This window comes from Primulina tabacum, chromosome 10 (assembly GCF_025594145.1).
Source record: "Primulina tabacum isolate GXHZ01 chromosome 10, ASM2559414v2, whole genome shotgun sequence".
NCBI lineage: Eukaryota > Viridiplantae > Streptophyta > Magnoliopsida > Lamiales > Gesneriaceae > Primulina > Primulina tabacum.
Window position 1 is genome coordinate 5,203,014 of NC_134559.1, and position 18,764 is coordinate 5,221,777.

Sequence of the window (18,764 nt, forward strand, 5' to 3'; positions counted from 1 at the left end):
TCTTGAATGATTCAAATTCGTTGTTCTATACTCCAATGGAAACACACAGTTTCTGCTGCATATGCACATATCATCAATGGGAAAATGACCATCTCAGGTATGTTAATTTTTTGGTTCCACTGAGGGAAGAACAATAGGAAATCAATAACAAAAGGTAAATGACTAACGAAGCCAACTAAGGGATTTGAATCAATCTCATTCTTGAAAATTCCGTTTTAAAAACATTTTCAATAGACAATGTAAGGTCAAGATTCAGCATATTCTGCCTTGGTCATCCACATCTGCAATCACATAACCAAGAAACCTAAGTCATCAGATAATTTTGAAGATTCTGAAAAACCATTCTTACGGCTTGTTTTATGGGCCAGAGATGTAAATCATTCAACTTTATTCTAAATTTCAAAAATTGAATTTAGTTTGCCATGTAACTCTTGCTAATGCTACCGAAAACTTTAATAATCTATACACATCATAGTCATCTATTGATGTGAAATATAAGATGTAAATATATTAATATATTACAAATCTTTATTTCACCGTCGACTCAAACTTTACAAATGATCAAAATCATAATCATTACATTATCTACAGATTTATAGTCTATGTATTAATACATCATTTATCATATCATCTTTCGAATGAAACGATATCTGAAGTTAAACAAAAATTTTTATAAGTCCGTTACCGGATCATAAAATAACGGTCACAACAAACTTATCTAGACTTTTTCCTTGGAAAAACAATATATTAGAATTTAGTAGTAGAATGAATGCACGGGAATAATAGTTCGGACGTATTATTATAAAATTTTAACAAATTTTTTGAAAAAGAAAATACAACAAAGAAATATTTATTAAATTTTTGTGTAAAGAGGAAAATTATGAATTCCAAATTAGGCCGAAGTCGATGCTCGACGAGTCACTCGCTAATCCTAGAGTGCGGCTCCGTTCAACCCATTTATTTACCCCATTTTGTTCTTGTTCTTCCTCAGGAAACACTCCTTGATCCCACCGGCCACCAAAGAAAGGAAGAGAAAATCCACTTTTGAGAACGGATTACGGAAATGAATAAAGCCGGTAGAGCAGCCGCAAGAATCAATTCTCAAACCAACCCTTTTCAACTTAGGGCCTCTCTTTTTCATTGCACCCCTGTTTTAGAGCGAAGAAGGCGCACCCATTGGGATTCTGTAAGACCTTTGGAGAATTATGTTTGGGCATTTGTTTGTTTGATGCGGTGATTGTTTTTCATATGCATCATCAGTTCGTCAAGTTCTGGGCTTTTTTTTCAATTTATAATAGAGATGTGAGAAGGTCGACATGTCAATAATTTCTTTGCCAATCCTTAACATCTGTGAATGAAAGAACTAACTGTTAGCTTTAGGATTGTCCCAAGGAGAAAAGGTTATGCGCATTTATGTTGTGATTACGAGATCTTTCTCGTGGAATTGTGTAAAGGATCCAATGAGTTTGTTTCTGAGTTCTATAAATTTAGTTTCTTGGGTTGGATTTCATGACATATAAAGATAACCTTAGTTGGAGAGCTTTCTTGGTGATACCAACTAAAAAGATTTGAGCTTTTAGCAGATAGTTTATAAAAATTTTATTTATCAGGCACTTAATGATGTTTTAGGAAACAACGTGCAAAATGTTATGACGGGATGAATTTCAGAATGTTAACTAATTGTTTTAACATTGTTTTATGTCTGTTGTGCAGGCACGTTCTTTTAAGAGTTCACCAAGGGTGAGTCCTCACCATCTATTTTTCTCCTTTCGTTTTTATTTTTCTCATGGGAACTTATTGTATTAATAGATTTGTGTTTGAAGGGGAAATTTTTTACACTTGTGAACGCCCGATTTGAGTGTTGAAGGTTTTTTTATGTTGTGAAAAATTCACGTGTTATCAACCCATTCGCCTTAAAGATCATTGAAAGAATTGTGGTCAAATTGAGAAAATGTAAGTGGAGGGCACAGAATAATTGAGGTTATCCATCCATTCGCCTTAAAGAATTGAGGTCAAATTGGGAAAATGTATGCGGAGGGAACATAAGAAAAATGGGAAAAGAGAATAAGCATACAAAAATTTCATTGCACTCTTTCCATGGACTTTAAAAGTAAGATGCATGCTGCAATGAAATGAAATAAATCAATCATCAACCCATATTCATTCCGTTGAAATGAAAATCTAGTTTCATGTCCCTTGTAGTTCTCTTTTAATTCATTCGGCAGTATGCCATATCTTATTCAGTTTCCAGACTTCGAGTGGGTTGTTGATAATTCGGACATGATTGTTGATGCTGCTAGGTGCTAGCTTGAGGACCATCTACAAGCAAGGCCATTTATTTTCACGTTGCTTTGTTAATCAGTACTCCATTCACAAAAAATGGATGTTCCTGGAAAGTCCATTGTCTAATATGCACTTGAAATAAAATTTATGGAGTTGAATCATGTTGTAGAAATGTTGAGTCATTTTAAGTCCTTGTCTTGATTTGGATATATGCAGTATTTTTCACACTTTTTTCTGGTAAGTTTTGCAGTGTCATTAGAAGTGATTCTAATTTGTGTCCAATTTTTTCCGATTTATATTTTTCTTTGGATCTAATGAACAAATGTGTGATTCAAATAAAAGCTTTACATAATGGAATTAATGCATATTTGTGCCAAAGTATTGTTCAATGGTTCTACTGTTTAGACGTGGTTGAGGAACTTAAGCTGCCAGTTTGCCTGAAATTCTTTTTTACAGAAATTTAACGAGTATACCAAAAGGCTCAGGAAACAAAGTTTGTTATACAATGTCAGTGAATTTGCAGAGCAGCTATTTCAGGTAGACATCTGATAAGTTATCTAACCTTTGTTACATAAAGTACATGTGTGGCAATTGCTTATTATGTTTGAATTAAGAACTGACTCTCTCACTGTTATCACCTTTCTCTCCATTTAAGTGCGATCACAAATAGTCCATGGGTAATATCCATCCAGCTACCTCTGATTAATGGTTTCCCTTACAGTTTCTTTGTTTTGTATGAACCAGAGCTGTCAGTATGAGAGGGATGAGTATGATCAATCTTCAAGCCGAGGAGGCTCATGGTTTAGACCAAGTTTCAGTGATGATGGTTTTAGAAGGGGAAATATGAGAAATAAGAGATCACAAACCTGGAGACGTGAGTTACCTTTTTATTCATTCCAATATCGATTCTGTTTTATGAACTCACCTGTTCATGAATTTTCAATTTAATCGTGTCAAGAGTCTTTTCTCTCTGTTCTTCTTGTTGTAGTTCTTGATGGACAGTATCCAATAACAGGGGCGGACCCATTTCCGAAGATGGGGGTGGGTGGGTGTTGGGGGACTTGATACATCATGAGCTGCAAAACATGTGCTTTTGGAAAAATCATACAGAATTTCAGTTTCCCAATCCAGGGAATCTTTACTCTCACCCCCCATGGGTTCGTCCTTGGTGGAAAAGAGGTTTTGCCAGTTCACCGGAGTCGCAAAATGGCAGTTTATCTCTTGCTCAATTTTTTTCTTGAACGAAAGATCCTTACAAGCAGTTTACACTCTCTTTAGACTCAATTACCTGTTTTCTTCATTTAAAGTTGGTCAATGTGACTACTTTCAGGGGGATTTGAGTTTTGTGATGGTGACGATGATGTTGAATTTGAGAGCATTTTTCATTCAGCATTTGGAGGAAACCGATACTTCTATTGGTCCTTCACAACTGATGATGAACCACAATTTAGGAACTCGACTGGTTACTCTAGCAACTATAGGAGTTCTCGCCGTTGGAGACATCGGTTTGACGAGGAATATGATTCCTCTTCAGAATCTGAGGAACCTGTAGCGGATATAACTTCTGACCGGCTAGCCTTGGGACTGAGTGCATCGGGTCCTTTAAATTTAGAAGATGTAAAAAATGCGTAAGATCTTGTGAAACTTTCTCACCTTATATTTCCACTTGGGGATTGCTTTCTTTCTGCCGTATCATCCCGATTTCTATTCTATTCAGATATCGGACAAGTGCATTGAAATGGCATCCAGATCGCCACCAGGGTTCTGACAAGGTATTTCAATGTTGTTTTGTTGCTCTCCACACTTGCATATTTTGCATCAATGGTGTTGTAAATGCTCTCGTTCCGTTTCAACAAGATATACTTTTACCAGGGTGTTCGTGTACTATATTCTCGCGTTTAACAACTTTGATACCACCAAACATTTTACTTTCAAGTAGCAGTTTTTTAAACCGAAAATTTACTTTCTATATATGCCCACAACTATCCATGCCAAACTCGGTAATTTAAACTTTTTCCCATTATAGTGACCGACTGTTCACTATTTTTAGTGTTGAGCATATGGTTTTAATCATTGATTACTTGAATGATTAATTTTATTAATTCCCAGATTAAAAAAAAGCGATAACTAGATGTCTTGTACAGATTGTTGCCGAACAGAAATTCAAGTCCTGCAGTGCGGCATATCAGTCATTGTGTGATAAGCTTGCTCCACATTAGGAAATATAGTGATTTTAGCATACTGATATCAAGTTCTTTGTTGAGTTCTTGCCAGCATATCAAAATCGCACCCTTCGATCCAGCATGAGGGTATCCGCTAGCATCATCTCCTTCACCCAAGTTCTTTAGGAGTAAATTTATTTGATTCCTCAAGTTATTTCTTTACTGTAGCATATTCGAGAAAACAATGAGCGTCACATTGCAACTGTAGGATTGCAGGTATTGATCTTAAAGTTCTTTTTTAATCTTTCTGAGGATGAATAATCGCTTTCCTTCCGAGTTTCGACATCCAGCCCTTGGATTCATTTCACAGGAGACGATCCCTCGTTCGTCAACTAGCCATGTATGCAAGTTGATATTAACTGGAGACAAGTGGTTTGGTATCAAAGCTTCGAATTCGTTTCTTGAAAATAGAAACTTGGACCATTTTAAATGTTGAAGCGTTCTTGAACATATTTCACAAATTTGGACATGGTCGAGAAGCCAGTTCTAAAATATTTTTGCTTGAGGCGCTGCCTGCGATTTATACCCCTTTCTCGATTTAATTGGTGTCAATTAAATAGGAATACTTCTAAGTATGTTACGTTTCAAATTAACATATTTGACTCATGAATCATTTTAAGGGACTATGTTGATTATTATTTTTAATTAGACAAAAACTTATATGAGACGGTCTCACGGATCGTATTTGGTGAGACATATCTATTATTTGGGTTATCCATGAAAAAGTATTATTTTTTATGCTAAATTATTACTTTTTATTGTGAATATCTGTAGGGTTGACACGTTTCACAGATAAAAACTCGTTAGACCATTTCACAATAGACATACTCTTTTAATTATTATCCTTTGGTAACCAATCTCAGTTTTAATTGGATTTTCAAAGAGTATGGTAATTGGTTATTTCTTGTAAAAGAGTAGGTTTCTTGTGAGACGGTCTCACGAATCTTTATCTGCGAGACGGGTCAACCATACCAATATTCACAATAAAAAGTAAACTCTTAGCATAAAAGTAATATTTTTTCATGGATGACCAAAATAAGAGATTCGTCTCACAAAATACGACCCGTGAGACCGTCTCACACAAGTTTTTGCCCTTGTAAAATATGTTTGAGTTTCTATTAAACAAGTACTTTAATTGTGTGTTTGGTCATGTTTGGATTGAATCAAGCTCTTGGGTATTAATTAAACTATACTTAGTCAATGATAATTGGATTTATGTCATTAATATATGATTTGGGTTCCTATTCTTTTTATGCACGTAAGCATTAAGAAGATTTCATGATTATATGAACCTGGTTAAAACATATCAACTTCAATCAATATCTCCCATTTTTATTAAATCTTGATACAATATATATAGTCGTATAAAATCAAGAATCTTTGAATATATATATATTAGTTTTTACTAACTAATAAGTAGTTTACTCCTCATATAAGCTAATTTAATTTTTTTTTAAAACATTCTACCTTTAGTATTATTAATATCAACTACACATTTAGTATTCTTACAAAATGTTATTTGAATTAAGTACAGACCAGACCCGTGATTGGTTCTCGGTCGAACAGGTCAGCCCGGTCCGGTTCTGAAAACACTGATTCTCCTTTCCTTAAAAAGGTTAATCACATAAGAATTAAGAAAGACAACAAAGCCGATGACCAACCTAACAAGCCTGATGAAGGACTAGTATAGTCCATGTATAGGAGGAGCAAATGCAAGTATATATATATATACACTACAAGGACAGTGAAGACCTTTTCATTTTTGAAAAATCAAGATTTATATCACCTAGTTCGGGTTGGAGTCAGGTCCATATGCATCCATTCGAGTAGTACTTTCCACGTATGTCAACTTATGAATCTCTTGCATGAATGCATACTCAATCTCTGAAAATCTTCCCAAGAATCCACCTCCTGAATATGCTTCCCTCCAAATCTCTCCCTCCCCCTTTATCCCATCGTGATCATCAACTCCAGCCCTCATGCTGGCAACTTCCAGCTTTCTTTTGTTTGCTGAAGATATATTTGGCTCCAACAGTAAGTTTCTTGAAACCCTGGACCTCTTGCAAGTGTTTTGATCGTCTGCTGGTTTCCCAGTGAGTCTCTGCACCTCTTCTCTGAAGTTTGCAGCATCTACCTCAATTATTTCCGGCGCAAACAAGTGTATTATTCGGATTCTTGGCTTCGTTTTTTTGGATATTATCTGTGAGTTTTTGTTCATGGATAATGCAAACGGAGCAGTAGTAGTGTTCGGGCCGGCAAAAATTTGTTTCTGATCCATCCAACTGAGGAGCATCAATATATAAATAATGGGGTTTTGATTTCCTCCCTATATATATATATATATATATATATATATATATATATATATATATATACTAGTACATTGTATGTGTTATTATTATTTTTAATTTGATCAAATAATCCTAAACAATTAGCATGAGATTATTTTAGAATAGTTGTTTGATTTAAAATGAAAGTTTTGTTTAGATTTTTTTCTATGTAAAATATAGAGTGACTTGAGGAAGTTTTTAGTAGAATAAGATGGGTAATTATTGAATTAAATATTTTAGTGTCATCTAAGGTAGTTACTCTAAAGGTCTCACACTTAATAATATATATATATATATATATATATATATATCGACTAATTAATAATGGGATCACAAGATACGTGAATAAATAATAAAACATAAAAAGACCGATTAATATACATTTTTAAAGTTTTTCTAAGATAAGGATTGAATAAACTTACCGTGACATGATGAAGAGGAGAGGGTCAATGTATAGTACCTAAATAAGAGACTTATACATCCGAATTATGGGATTTAATTGGAATATACATGTCAATAGAAAAAAAGGCAGAAAAAATAATGATTCCCATTCGAATTGTTGAATTTTTATAAATTTTATTTTGAAAGCAATTATCTATATAAAGTTTGCACCAAAAGTTAATTTAGGCTCGATTAATTGTCCAAACACAACAATTTAAATTAATAGAGAAAAACAAAAACGTTCGTAAGTGGATTTGGATAAATCAAAGTGCGTACCAACGCGAAAATATCGTGAAGAAATACTGAGCAAGATCATGGAGTAGTGGAGAGAGTGGGAGAACCGCACAATGTGGTTAAGAAAATGAGGGCATCAGCCACAGACATTCTCTGGCACAATGCTATCAAATTCCCTGTAGAATCCTCGTAGCTTTCGTCAAACATTTTCATAGTTTTCATTCAAAATTCCAGTAGTTTTAGTCATCTTCTTTCATATTCCAGACAACGTTCTTTTATTATATGTTAATATTTTGTAAATTTATACAATCTATTGAAAATATAGACCATGTTAAAAGTTTATCTATCAATTTCCAGTTTCTCTTTAGTGTTTTTTTTTTTTTTTTTGTTTATGATGTCATATTCGTTAAGAAGATCATAACAGACAATCAAATTCAGTATTTATAATCATTGTATTTTTAAAAGTTAGATTTTCATCATTTTTACACAAATTGGTGCATATTGCACTTTGCACGCCCCAACTCAAAATATTGTCCAAACAATAACATAATAAAGTTGCTTGCACATCTAGATTTTTCTATGCTATTACAAGTCTATTCAACTTATTTCGTTGTTGTTTATATATTTACACGCATCTATTTCAAATCTATCTCACACACACACACACAGAGATATATGTATATATATAATACAAGAAATAACAATTGTCGTCTAAATTCAAGTAATATGGTCCATTTACATTTCATATTTTATGCTTGTCTTGAAAATTAAACAGGGGATTAATATTATGGCATGTCCGGGTACAGCTTTATTTGGCATGAAAGTTTGGATTATGTATACTTCTTGAAATGGGCTTGCCTCCTGGAACGAATGAGTTCTATTACAGCCCAAGGACCGTTTCAATTCCAGGCCCAGTCTGCTTATTTTAGTCCGTTAATAAGTACTGATACTGATTACTCCCATTATAGGGCTAAAAAAATAATTTATAGCTATCTTACTTAAATCGAGATAAAGTTTCGAGTTTTAAATTCGTTGTACCAAAATACTAAGTCTTTAACTAAAAAAACTACGATTTACATGATTAAAAGGGTACAATTTGCAAATATTTGTGTGCGACGGTTTCGCGAGTCATATTTTGTGAGACGAATATCTTATTTGGGTCATACATGAAGAAATATTACTTTTTATGCTAATAATATTACTTTTTATTGTGAATATCGATAGGGTTGACCTGTCTCATAAATAAAGATTCATAAGACCGTCTCACAAGCATGGCCGTACCTCCTGTGAGGCGAGAGAAGCCATCGCCTCGGGGCCCGGCCCTCACAGGGGCCCAAAAAAAATCATAAGTCTCATGTTATTTAGGTATGCACCTAAATAGTATGTGTAATGGACATTTAAAAAAAATTGGACATTGATCTATTGAAAATATAATTAAATATGATGATTGTGTTCGTTGTGTATTTAATCAAATTATATACAGCCTAAACAATAAAACTACACGGCTCATTGATAAAATTTTTAAAAATTTATATGCATAAAATGGTAATGTTTATCCAATATATGTATTATTTTATCTTGTGTCAACTCATGTGTTAAACTTTTATACTTTACTTGTCGATTATTTGGCATCTTTTCTTGAATTTACATAGTTGGACTTATTTCAAAAAAATAAAACACAAAAAATTGTGATACTTACCTATTTTACATATCTTTATTTTCTATTTTCTTGAATAAAATATTATATTTATTATTTAAAACAAATCATATATTTTTACAATATTGGTTCATTATATTTATCATTTTGTTATTTTGATAGTTTATATTGATAAATTTCAATTTTGGCAACATATCTTACAATTTTTGTCAATTTCAATCTTTTCTCAATATAATTGTTCATATGATACTACATTACGTTAGAGCTATGTTGATATTGTGGCGCACGAAGAAAAAAATCGCAAAGAGATAAATATATAACTCGTAAATTATATTTTCCTTATATCTATCTTTTTGGTTATTTTTAATTTCCAAAATGAGCTTTACGATTATTTATCATAACAAGATTTTTTTTAACATATTGCCTCAGACCATGTGACTCACAGGTACGGTTCTGCTCACAAGAGACCTATTCTTTAATGAAATAGAGATGATGTTTTGCAACTCATCTGATACCAAAATGTCAAGTTTGAGATTGAGTCTTATATTAAAATCCAACCGCGAAAATATCATCCTCTGACTTAAAAATTAAAAATAAAAAGTCATTGCAATTAATTCCTAAAAAAATCCGTACATTCATTTTTATTCTAAAAATATCAAATTCATTCTTTTTTATTTTTAATCATTTTTTTATCGATATTGTTATCAAAACACTTATTATAGTTAATTTTTTTGACAGTATTGAAAAATCCTAAACTTAAAAAATAACTTATTATAGAAAGATCAAAATTTGACGATTTAAACAAAAAATCACAAGTCAAACTAATGCAGATTATGGAGATTTTTACGTAACCTAAAATATATAATGTATAAACGTGTCTGCACACAGAGTTATTTATAATTTATAATGGCCTAATGTTAGTTTATAATTAGGCGTTTGAAAATTGAAGTTCCAAGTCAAGATTTACGTACCATACAAGTACATGAGCTAATCACATTTCATGTTTCTTTTATGTTAGAGATGAATGAACTCGATATCTCATTCCAAATAAATTTGACTTTTTGATGCCAAATAATTTAAAGCCAGATATAATGTAAATTAGGCACAAACAGCCCTACGTATAGGTTCTCTAGATGTCTCTTGTGAGACGATCTCACGAATCTTTATTTGTAAAATGGGTCAACATTATCGATATTCACAATAAAAAATAATATTTTTTCATGAATGACCCAAATAAGAAATCCGTCTCATAAAATAAGACCCATAAGATCGTATCACATAAGTTTTTGTCATAACTAGGATAAAAAGTTTATATCACACCATGAAAGGTAGATGTGTATGATTAAAAAAATTTATTTTCAGTAAATAATATTATAGATAAATTTTTTTTATCATATTGTTATTTATTTATGAGATTGTTTTACAAGATATTTATTTTAAAAAAAAGTTTTATCTGAAAGGAATGGATCGAATCTTCCGCTAAGTTTGACACTGCAATAATAATAATCCTCTGAAAAACAAAGATTAAGTGATACGTGTTAGAAGACAACGGATATATTATGAATTGGAAAAAAAAACACAAAACTTAGCATTCCGAGTAACACGTGTTGAACACTTGTCAAGAAATCCTTGTATATTTCATTTTCCCATCTCCACGTATGTATCAAGACTTTCTATTTATAGCCTTGCAAATCTCAACCGATTCATCCAAGTTCAATCTACTGACGATTTTGATTACGTTTTGTGGGAAGTTGATAATACTGAGGTGAAAGATTTCAGAATTTGACAAAACATGCAGGCAGCGAAGGAAACAGCGGCTAATGTTGCGGCTTCTGCCAGGGCTGGCATGGAGAAGACGAAGGCCACCGTACTAGAAAAGGTATTATTTGTCTACGTATGGGCGTGTTCTGTTTTCTTTGTTTTGTTTTGCTTTCCGTTCAAGTTCTTTTGTTTGTTTATCAGGCTGAGCAGGCGAAGACGCGTGATCCTATGATGAAAGATATGGCAACCCAAAAGAAAGAGGCCAAGATTCAGGAGGCGGAGCGCGAGAAACAAGGGGCGATTCAGCAGAACAGGGCCGCCAGGCATGAGGTACCCGCCGGTGGGTATGGCGGATTCACCGCCATCGGCGGCGCAAATACAGGCACCGGGGCACACCACCACCACCCAGCTGCCCCAGGCCACACGGCCGGGGGACCGATCCATGGAGGGGCTGCCGGTGCCGAGTACCCGGCAGGTGCAGAGACCGGCGGAGCTGGGCATCTCGGGGGTGGACATCTGACGGGGGACCCGATCCATGGAGGAGCTGCAGGTGCGGACACCGGCGGAGCTGGGCATATCGGGGGTGGACATCTGACGGGGACCGGCCACACAGGTCATACTCTCTAAAGCATAGTGTGGTTGTGTATTGGAAATGAATCGCAGCCCGGTATTATTCAAGGGTTTGTGATTGATAGGAAATAAGGGTGTCAGCCTTAGTTTGTGTGTGTTAATATTTGAAATGTATTTGATTTGTCTGATGTAATTTGCTACTCTGGTGAATAAAATTGTGTTGTTATATATTTATGTAGAGGTTATTTTCCTCGTTAAATGGAATGAGCAATATTAGTAACCTGGTAACTAGAAGGAGTTCGAGTTGGTAAATTCGAGTTAAATTGAAGGTGTATTAGTTGGTGTGAGTTTGGTAAGTTCCGAGTATTAGTTGGTTTGATTTGATTGAAGATTGAAACGAATATTAGTTATAATCTCGTACGTGAGAACAAAAGATGAAATTTGGAGTTTTTGATTTAAGCATTACCCTGCTAGATCTTTTATTTATTTTGCTGTTATGACTGCGTCTGCTATAATTTTAAACCACCTTTTAACGACTCTTTTGTTCGAAATTTCTTCGTTCGTACAGAACAACTGTCTAATCAATTTAGGCACTTTGAACATCCAAAGCAGGTAAATTAAATTTATCTGAGATGGTTATGCGAATCGTATTTTGTAATATTTTGTAAGACAGATTTCTTATTTGGGACATTCATACAAAAATATTATTTTTTATGTTAAAAATATTATTTTTATTATGAATATCGATAAGATTGGCCTGTATAAAGATTCGATGGACCGTCTTACAAGAGAAACCTATTCTCAAATCTAACAGATAAAGATTTATAAGATCGTCTTACAAGAGATCTGCTCCTCCTTTTTAGGTACACCCTTTCCATACTAGGAAAATTGTATGTCGTTATTTTTTTCAACTTCCACCAACATATCGTGCACCACTGCATCTTAAAATATCGTGCACCACTGCATCTAAAGTTTGCAGACGCCAGACGAAAGAAAAGAACTATTTTTCCTGCGACATATTGCAGGCAGCGGCAATAAGTCAAATATATCAACAAGTTCAAGGAAATAATAATTTCTGCAGCAATCTAACGTGGAAAACTAAGACATGCTGATTCTAGATGTAGATTCTCGAATTCAACTAGAATACCCTGGTAAGACATCCAAGATTGCTACTTTAACTGAAAAAGACCCTTATTTCTATGTAGTATGATGACCATTTCGTTACTCTGAGACTAATCAGTCAATAGAAAAATTATCAGCAACAGCAAGATTTCAATAAGGGTTTCAATCGACCTTCCGGAAAAAGCATTCAATTTCAGAAACGAGCACATGTTAAACGACCAAATCAGAATGACTAAGATCCAGAAGAAGTCATCAAGCAAACCAAAGACCATATAACGCAACCACCACAAAAAACTTCATGTAGATTAAAAATCGAACTAACAATCTCAGTGGTCGGATAAAAAAATGGCCAACTCCATCAATCTTCATGATACATTGATACTTGTACTGTTATACAACATAAAATTTTTCAATTTCATAACATGGAACGATGGTTCTTTATCGATGTAGTGTGACAATCATTTCACTAATCAGTTGAAAAACAGATGCTCTCATCCCCGAGACTATAAGTAATCAATGAGTAGCATACCAAGAGCTCATACAGGACAAGACATAATATGAAATTGCCAAAAATCAACGGAGACTCTACTGCTGCGCAACAACATTCTCCAAGTACCATCTGTATGTGTCTTCAAGTCCTTCTTTAAGGGAAATCTTCGGCTCCCACCCCAAACTTGCGAGCTTGGAGCTATCCATAAGCTTCCTCGGGGTGCCGTCTGGTTTACTGGAATCCCAAACAATCTTCCCTTGATATCCCACAACTTCCTTGATCAATCCTGCAAGTTCCTTTATGCTAACTTCCTTTCCACTCCCCACATTCACGTGCTCTAATCCACTATAATTTTCCATCATAAAGACTAGCGCATCAGCCAAATCATCCACGTGCAAGAACTCCCTCAACGGCGTCCCGCTCCCCCAAACCACTACTTCACCCACATTGTTCGTTTTTGCTTCGTGGAACCTGCGAAGCAGAGCCGGCAATACGTGCGAGTTTTCGGGGTGGAAGTTGTCGTTGGGCCCATATAAGTTTGTAGGCATAGCGGAGATCGCATTAAAGGAGTGCTGAATGCGAAATGCCTGGCACATTTTGATGCCTGCGATCTTGGCGATGGCGTACCATTCGTTTGTGGGCTCTAATGGAGCGGTCAATAGGGCAGATTCCGGTATGGGCTGCGGGGCGAATTTGGGGTAAATGCAGGAGGAACCGAGGAAGAGGAGTTTAATAGTATTGTGTTTGAAGGCGGAGGTAATGACGTTGGTCTGGATTTGGAGGTTGATGGTGATGAAATCTGCAGGGTAGGTGTTGTTCGCGTGGATCCCGCCGACTTTTGCGGCGGCCAAGATGACGTAGTTGGGTTTGTGAGCGGCGAAGAAGGCGTCCACCGAGGATTGGGATGTGAGGTCGAGCTCCGATTGGGTTCTGAGGAGGAGATTGGCGTAGCCGAGGAAACGGAGCTTGCGAACCACGGCAGATCCCACCAGACCGCGGTGTCCAGTGACTAATATGGTGGCGGATTTGTCAATTAGGGTTGGGTCCATGGCGCTGGCCGCCGATGGAAAATGGTGATTGTTGAATTTCACCTTGAAAGATGGTGCACAAGTAATAAAAATTGAATCAGAGATTAAATTGCATATATATTAATAAAAGAGTAAATATGTCGTGTGATGGTTTCACGAATTTTTATACATGAGACAAATCAATTTTACCGATATTCACAATAAAAAATAATAATATTAGTATAAAAAATAATATTTTTTATGGATGACCTAAATAAGAAATTCGTCTCACAAAATACGATCTGTGAGACCATATCACACAAATTTTTGCCTAATAAAATTAATAGAAGATCAAGTTATTCTAAATATAAAAATATTATAAGGGAGTAGTTTAGTAAAATAATTGAAAAAATAACGTAAAGCGTCCACTTAATTTTGTGGAATCTCCGTCAAATTTTAGATTAAAAGCATATGAAAATATTAATTTATTCTAAAAATTATTTTTTACTAATCAAATTTTATTTCTTTTATAAAAATTACTTATATTGAAATATCATCACATAAAAAATCACGGTGTTGAAAGGATCAAAATCGATAGTAAAAAATCAATCACATAATTACTCGTATATAGAAAAGTAAAACGATCATACCCGATAACTAGATTTCACTACAAATGTGCTTACACGTATATTTCAACCGAGGAGATATTGGCATAATACAAACTCTGAAGCTAAACTAGAGCAAAATAAGCATTGCATACAATAAAAAATGGCAAATTTATCCGGACATCATGAGCCCGATCTCCATTTCCAATATTGCGGACCATTTTTACGTGAGTTTCCTCTTTCCCTTCCGTATAGCAGCAGCTCTAACGGCAGCAGTATCACCACTTTCAGGAGAGTCTTCAACGACGACTTGCTCCTGCATAACTAAACCTCGATTCCGGGACAATTTTCTTATAGGTGTTGTGGGTGGTGCCGCTTCAGCTTCTTCATCTACTAAATTTGGTAGAGTACTACTAGGATGACTTACGTGACACCTATGTGGCATTAGTTCATCTCCAACCCCAACAGAAGCCAACATTAACTGCAAGACAACATTATCAGAAAACTTGTACGTAGATGATATATTGCATTTTTGCATTTTGCAGGGGAAAAAGGGTTGTTGTTCCATCTTCCATTTAATTATGTCATCTTAGTGGTGACAATTGGATGTCTAGACACATATGTAATCGTTCTCAATATCTAAAGGTGTAATAAAAAATAATGGCAAGTTAAAACTTCAATTTTTACTTAAGTACCTTCCAGTCTTTAAAATCGAATCTGAATAAAAAATGGCTATAAGAGGCCTCCCCAGAAAGAATTGCATTGGCACTAGGAGCATTCCTTGGGGCTGAAAGGAATAATGACTCCAATTAGATTTTTTTTTTTAAAATGAGACAAGGAAAAATGATACGAAAAAGAGGATTGATCAGTTACATCATCGGGAAATAAAGAACTTACAAAGTAAATGACATCTGTCTTCATCAACTGCTACCACCACCCGTCCATCTTTAATCAGGAAAGACAGAGCGAACAAATTTTCTACAGTCTGTGCGAAAGAATTTCTGTTTATTATCAAATTTTCAAGCTTGCAGTTCCGATTTCTTCTCAGAATATCAAACATTACAGCCATATTCTTATCTGTGTCGGTCTTCTCCTTCCTAACAGAATCATCAAGCTGCAGAAAGAAAATTTCAGTTTAAAGGATATGATAATAGCCTCAGTATCTACCCAGAATGGAGATGGATGCTGCAGTTTATAATACATAGGTAAATATAATCATCTGGAGGTCCAAAGAAATGACCGAAAATCGACAAAACTTCAGTGCGTTGGTTCGCAGTTCCATTACCCGTCCCTCATACATATCCATGATATGGCACACGAGGGAAACAAGAGAACAGAGCAATATAAGCAATGATAGCATGATACTGTAGAGCCCAACTGCAAAAAAATACCTCTTCAGGACGAATGTCTACCGTTAGCTTTGTACGCTTTCTATGAACCACAGTTTTACGCTGTTTCATTTCGGTATTCATGGGCCCAACCCTGTCAGAGGTTAAAGATAAGATAACTCAATATCATGCAGATTCAAAAAATGGTGCGAAGGAGAAGAACAATGAGGAATGGTACTATTGATAATTACATCGTACAGCAACCAGGGGCACTTCGGAAAACATGCGAGACCAAGTGTCCAATTTCTTTCCAGTTAATCAAATTTCTACCATCATATTCTTGACTGCTTGCTACACCTTGTTGCCCCAAATCCCTAAGCAGAAGACAACTGACAAAGTCGAAAGGAGTCCTGCCTTCATTTCTATATGCTTTGACTGAGGACACAAATGTGTTTGTGATGTCAAACAGGGCTTCTGCATCTGCAACTTGTTCCCTGGGTTTTTGTACTGAAAGGAAATATAGAAAAGCCAAATATTTAGCCAAAATTAGTAGTAAATTAATTTTTTTTTTTTAAAAAGTTAATCTAAGTTAAACGCAAAATAAAAAGGCAACCTATGTATTTTCACAATATCCTACCCCAAAACATGCATAATACAAATTTCAATGAAAAATAATTGACTGAAAAAGTGCTGCAGGTCGATAATTCAGGACAGAAATCAATCTAACTGCTGTTCTAATTATCACTTTGTTGCAGAGGCCAAAAACTGTCAAAAGTACAACCAAACAAATTATAAGGTGCAAAATAATGCAACTAAAAAACAACTTCGCCCACTATACCTAGCTGATGCAAGCTATCAACTTCATCAATCATCAGTTTGAACTTATCAGCATCAACCTTTGACATATCATCTCTTTCATCTGCATAAGAAAATAAAGCCATCAATTAATTAAATTAAAGTAATTAAATAATCAGCTATTTTATCTGCACGCACTCAATTTACATGAGAATTTAGTAATTTAGTTCTTACTGCATACATCCAAGACAAAGATGCAAGCTTTCCAAGAGAAAAACCACCACTGGAAACACCTTACTTTAACTAAATAAGCTATGCACCCATATTGCATAAAGACAAATTCACTGCCCAACATGAAGATCCAGATGGATCATACTTAAGCTCAATTTGCTAAATTACAAATCAGACAACAAATTTCTTATTAGATAAATTGGAGCTTGGTTTGATAAGCTATGCAATGATAAATCAAAATGGGTTACACAAAAAGATAACCCATTTTCAACTGAACTAAAAATGTAGTATTAGATTATTTTGTCAATGATAAATCAAAATGGGTTACAGTGTTACACAAAAAGATAACTCATTTTCAACTGAACTAAATGTAGTATTAGATTATTTTGTCAAAATAATCACTCCAAGTTCATACAAAAGTTGGAGTTTGACAAGAAATCAAAAGAAAAATTACCATCATGTTGCTTGGTTCTCAATATATTCACAATCCAGACATAAAAAAGAGAACTAAGTAAAAAAAACTGCATATAAAAAATAATACCTCTCACTTCCCCTACCGCCACAAAAACAGAGAGAATTAATCTCTTCACAAAAACACAAATGTTAAGTAGATAGAGATAGTAACGAAAACCTTTACAGATCCAATATTACGCGTGATAATCGAGGAGGCTCATACATGGATTTGAACTTAAAAGAAAGGGCTATGAAACAAAAATAAATAAGTCCGGAAGAGCTAAAATCACCACTAATCCGATTCTTAAATCTGAGGTATTTCGACCGAATCACCCTGCGTTCAACAGTAGTATCTTCAGGGCCACCGTTATTTGTTGTAACCCCTTCACCATTGATGTTCTGCGCACTGCTTCGAGTTAATGGACCACCGTTGCTAATCGGTTCCTTCTTCAGAGTTCTCACCATTGATTATAATTCATAAAATTAGGGTTATGGAATCAAAAATTAAAACACGAATATAATGAATTGGTGAGATAAAATCAAGAAACCCAAAAACCGAAGAAAACGTTAAAATTAGTGATTTGAGAAGTGTGGTGGGAATAATGGAAAGGAGGGGTTTTGTTCGAAAATTTTGAAAGAGCTCTCTCGCCTTGGCAGGGCCTTTTTATTATTTTTTAAATATATTTAATTTAATAAATAAATAAATTAGTTTGATAATAAAAAAAAATTTAAGAAATGGAACACTCCCAGCTCGACGAGAATGAAATACGCTTGTTGCCTTCGTAAAATCAGGCACAATTTCAATGCAATTAAGGTACATATAGCAATTTTCGCTACCAAATTGATCAAATTAGGTATCAAACAATTCATCAAGGAGGTAATTTGGATGGTAGATGGTAGTGAGCTTCTACCACTGGAGCCCGAGGTTCAATTTCTCCGTCTCATTTCTAAGCATTCCTCCCAGTTTTATCTTACGACACAAAACTTGTCTAGTATGGTTTATCTGATCTACATAATTTGTAGACTATTGCATTGACCCTTTGGGTTTATCTAAACTACACAAAAAAACAGCGGCCGAACTTTTTCTTCTCCAGCTCAATCTTCTCATCTTGTATATGCTTTTTCATTTCTTGTAATTTGCAGCAGACGGGCTATAGTAGCTGGATTGTGATCCTTTTTGGCGAACTTGAGTCGAATTTGCGGGCTCGAGCGAATGAGTATCAGAAGGAGTAATA

General features: G+C 34.8%; 5 protein-coding genes across 6 annotated transcripts; 2 read left to right on the forward strand and 3 right to left on the reverse strand.

The window, feature by feature from the left end:
- The first annotated feature begins 880 nt into the window (after positions 1-880).
- Positions 881-4,890, forward strand: LOC142505490 (uncharacterized). 2 transcript variants are annotated; one of them, XR_012804436.1, is made up of 8 exons: positions 881-1,186; positions 1,714-1,740; positions 2,740-2,820; positions 3,028-3,157; positions 3,614-3,911; positions 4,001-4,055; positions 4,428-4,721; positions 4,816-4,890. XR_012804436.1 is itself a non-coding variant. In XM_075618475.1 (7 exons), exons 1-7 carry the CDS (start codon positions 1,064-1,066, stop codon positions 4,500-4,502), a joined length of 789 nt encoding a protein of 262 aa, XP_075474590.1. In that variant the 5' UTR covers positions 881-1,063; the 3' UTR covers positions 4,503-4,890. The 2 variants fall into 2 exon arrangements, 1 of the variants encoding a protein (XP_075474590.1); XM_075618475.1 differs by having other exon boundaries at positions 4,428-4,890.
- Positions 4,891-6,291: 1,401 nt separating this feature from the next.
- Positions 6,292-6,783, reverse strand: LOC142506058 (VQ motif-containing protein 25-like). Its single transcript, XM_075619192.1, has one exon. It carries the CDS (start codon positions 6,781-6,783, stop codon positions 6,292-6,294), a length of 492 nt encoding a protein of 163 aa, XP_075475307.1.
- A 4,062-nt stretch (positions 6,784-10,845) lies between these two features.
- Positions 10,846-11,732, forward strand: LOC142506117 (uncharacterized). Its single transcript, XM_075619264.1, has 2 exons — positions 10,846-11,046; positions 11,130-11,732. The coding sequence occupies exons 1-2, from the start codon at positions 10,960-10,962 to the stop codon at positions 11,553-11,555; spliced, it is 513 nt and encodes a 170-aa protein (XP_075475379.1). The 5' UTR covers positions 10,846-10,959; the 3' UTR covers positions 11,556-11,732.
- A 1,232-nt stretch (positions 11,733-12,964) lies between these two features.
- LOC142505876 (putative GDP-L-fucose synthase 2) lies at positions 12,965-14,225 on the reverse strand. Its single transcript, XM_075619007.1, has one exon. It carries the CDS (start codon positions 14,157-14,159, stop codon positions 13,206-13,208), a length of 954 nt encoding a protein of 317 aa, XP_075475122.1. The 5' UTR covers positions 14,160-14,225; the 3' UTR covers positions 12,965-13,205.
- Positions 14,226-14,731: 506 nt separating this feature from the next.
- Positions 14,732-18,184, reverse strand: LOC142506202 (non-structural maintenance of chromosomes element 4 homolog A-like). The gene is made up of 7 exons (XM_075619382.1): positions 17,820-18,184; positions 16,889-16,969; positions 16,302-16,557; positions 16,114-16,204; positions 15,620-15,836; positions 15,418-15,509; positions 14,732-15,203 (listed from the first exon to the last, which is right to left on the reverse strand). Exons 1-7 carry the CDS (start codon positions 17,992-17,994, stop codon positions 14,946-14,948), a joined length of 1,170 nt encoding a protein of 389 aa, XP_075475497.1. The 5' UTR covers positions 17,995-18,184; the 3' UTR covers positions 14,732-14,945.
- Positions 18,185-18,764: the final 580 nt, after the last annotated feature.

Bases quoted from the DNA above. Each gene is read 5' to 3' on its own strand.
- LOC142506117 (XM_075619264.1), top strand. From the start codon at position 10,960: ATGCAGGCAGCGAAGGAAACAGCGGCTAATGTTGCGGCTTCTGCCAGG. The intron at 11,047-11,129 runs GTATTATTTGTC...TTTGTTTATCAG, and splicing joins AGGCCACCGTACTAGAAAAG to GCTGAGCAGGCGAAGACGCG.
- LOC142506202 (XM_075619382.1), bottom strand. From the start codon at position 17,994: ATGGTGAGAACTCTGAAGAAGGAACCGATTAGCAACGGTGGTCCATTA. The intron at 15,510-15,619 runs GTAAGTTCTTTA...TATTCCTTTCAG, and splicing joins AGACAGATGTCATTTACTTT to CCCCAAGGAATGCTCCTAGT. The intron at 15,204-15,417 runs GTACTTAAGTAA...GTTGTCTTGCAG, and splicing joins TCGATTTTAAAGACTGGAAG to TTAATGTTGGCTTCTGTTGG.
- LOC142505876 (XM_075619007.1), bottom strand. From the start codon at position 14,159: ATGGACCCAACCCTAATTGACAAATCCGCCACCATATTAGTCACTGGA.
- LOC142505490 (XM_075618475.1), top strand. From the start codon at position 1,064: ATGAATAAAGCCGGTAGAGCAGCCGCAAGAATCAATTCTCAAACCAAC. The intron at 1,741-2,739 runs GTGAGTCCTCAC...TCTTTTTTACAG, and splicing joins CTTTTAAGAGTTCACCAAGG to AAATTTAACGAGTATACCAA. The intron at 4,056-4,427 runs GTATTTCAATGT...TGTCTTGTACAG, and splicing joins GCCACCAGGGTTCTGACAAG to ATTGTTGCCGAACAGAAATT.
- LOC142506058 (XM_075619192.1), bottom strand. From the start codon at position 6,783: ATGGATCAGAAACAAATTTTTGCCGGCCCGAACACTACTACTGCTCCG.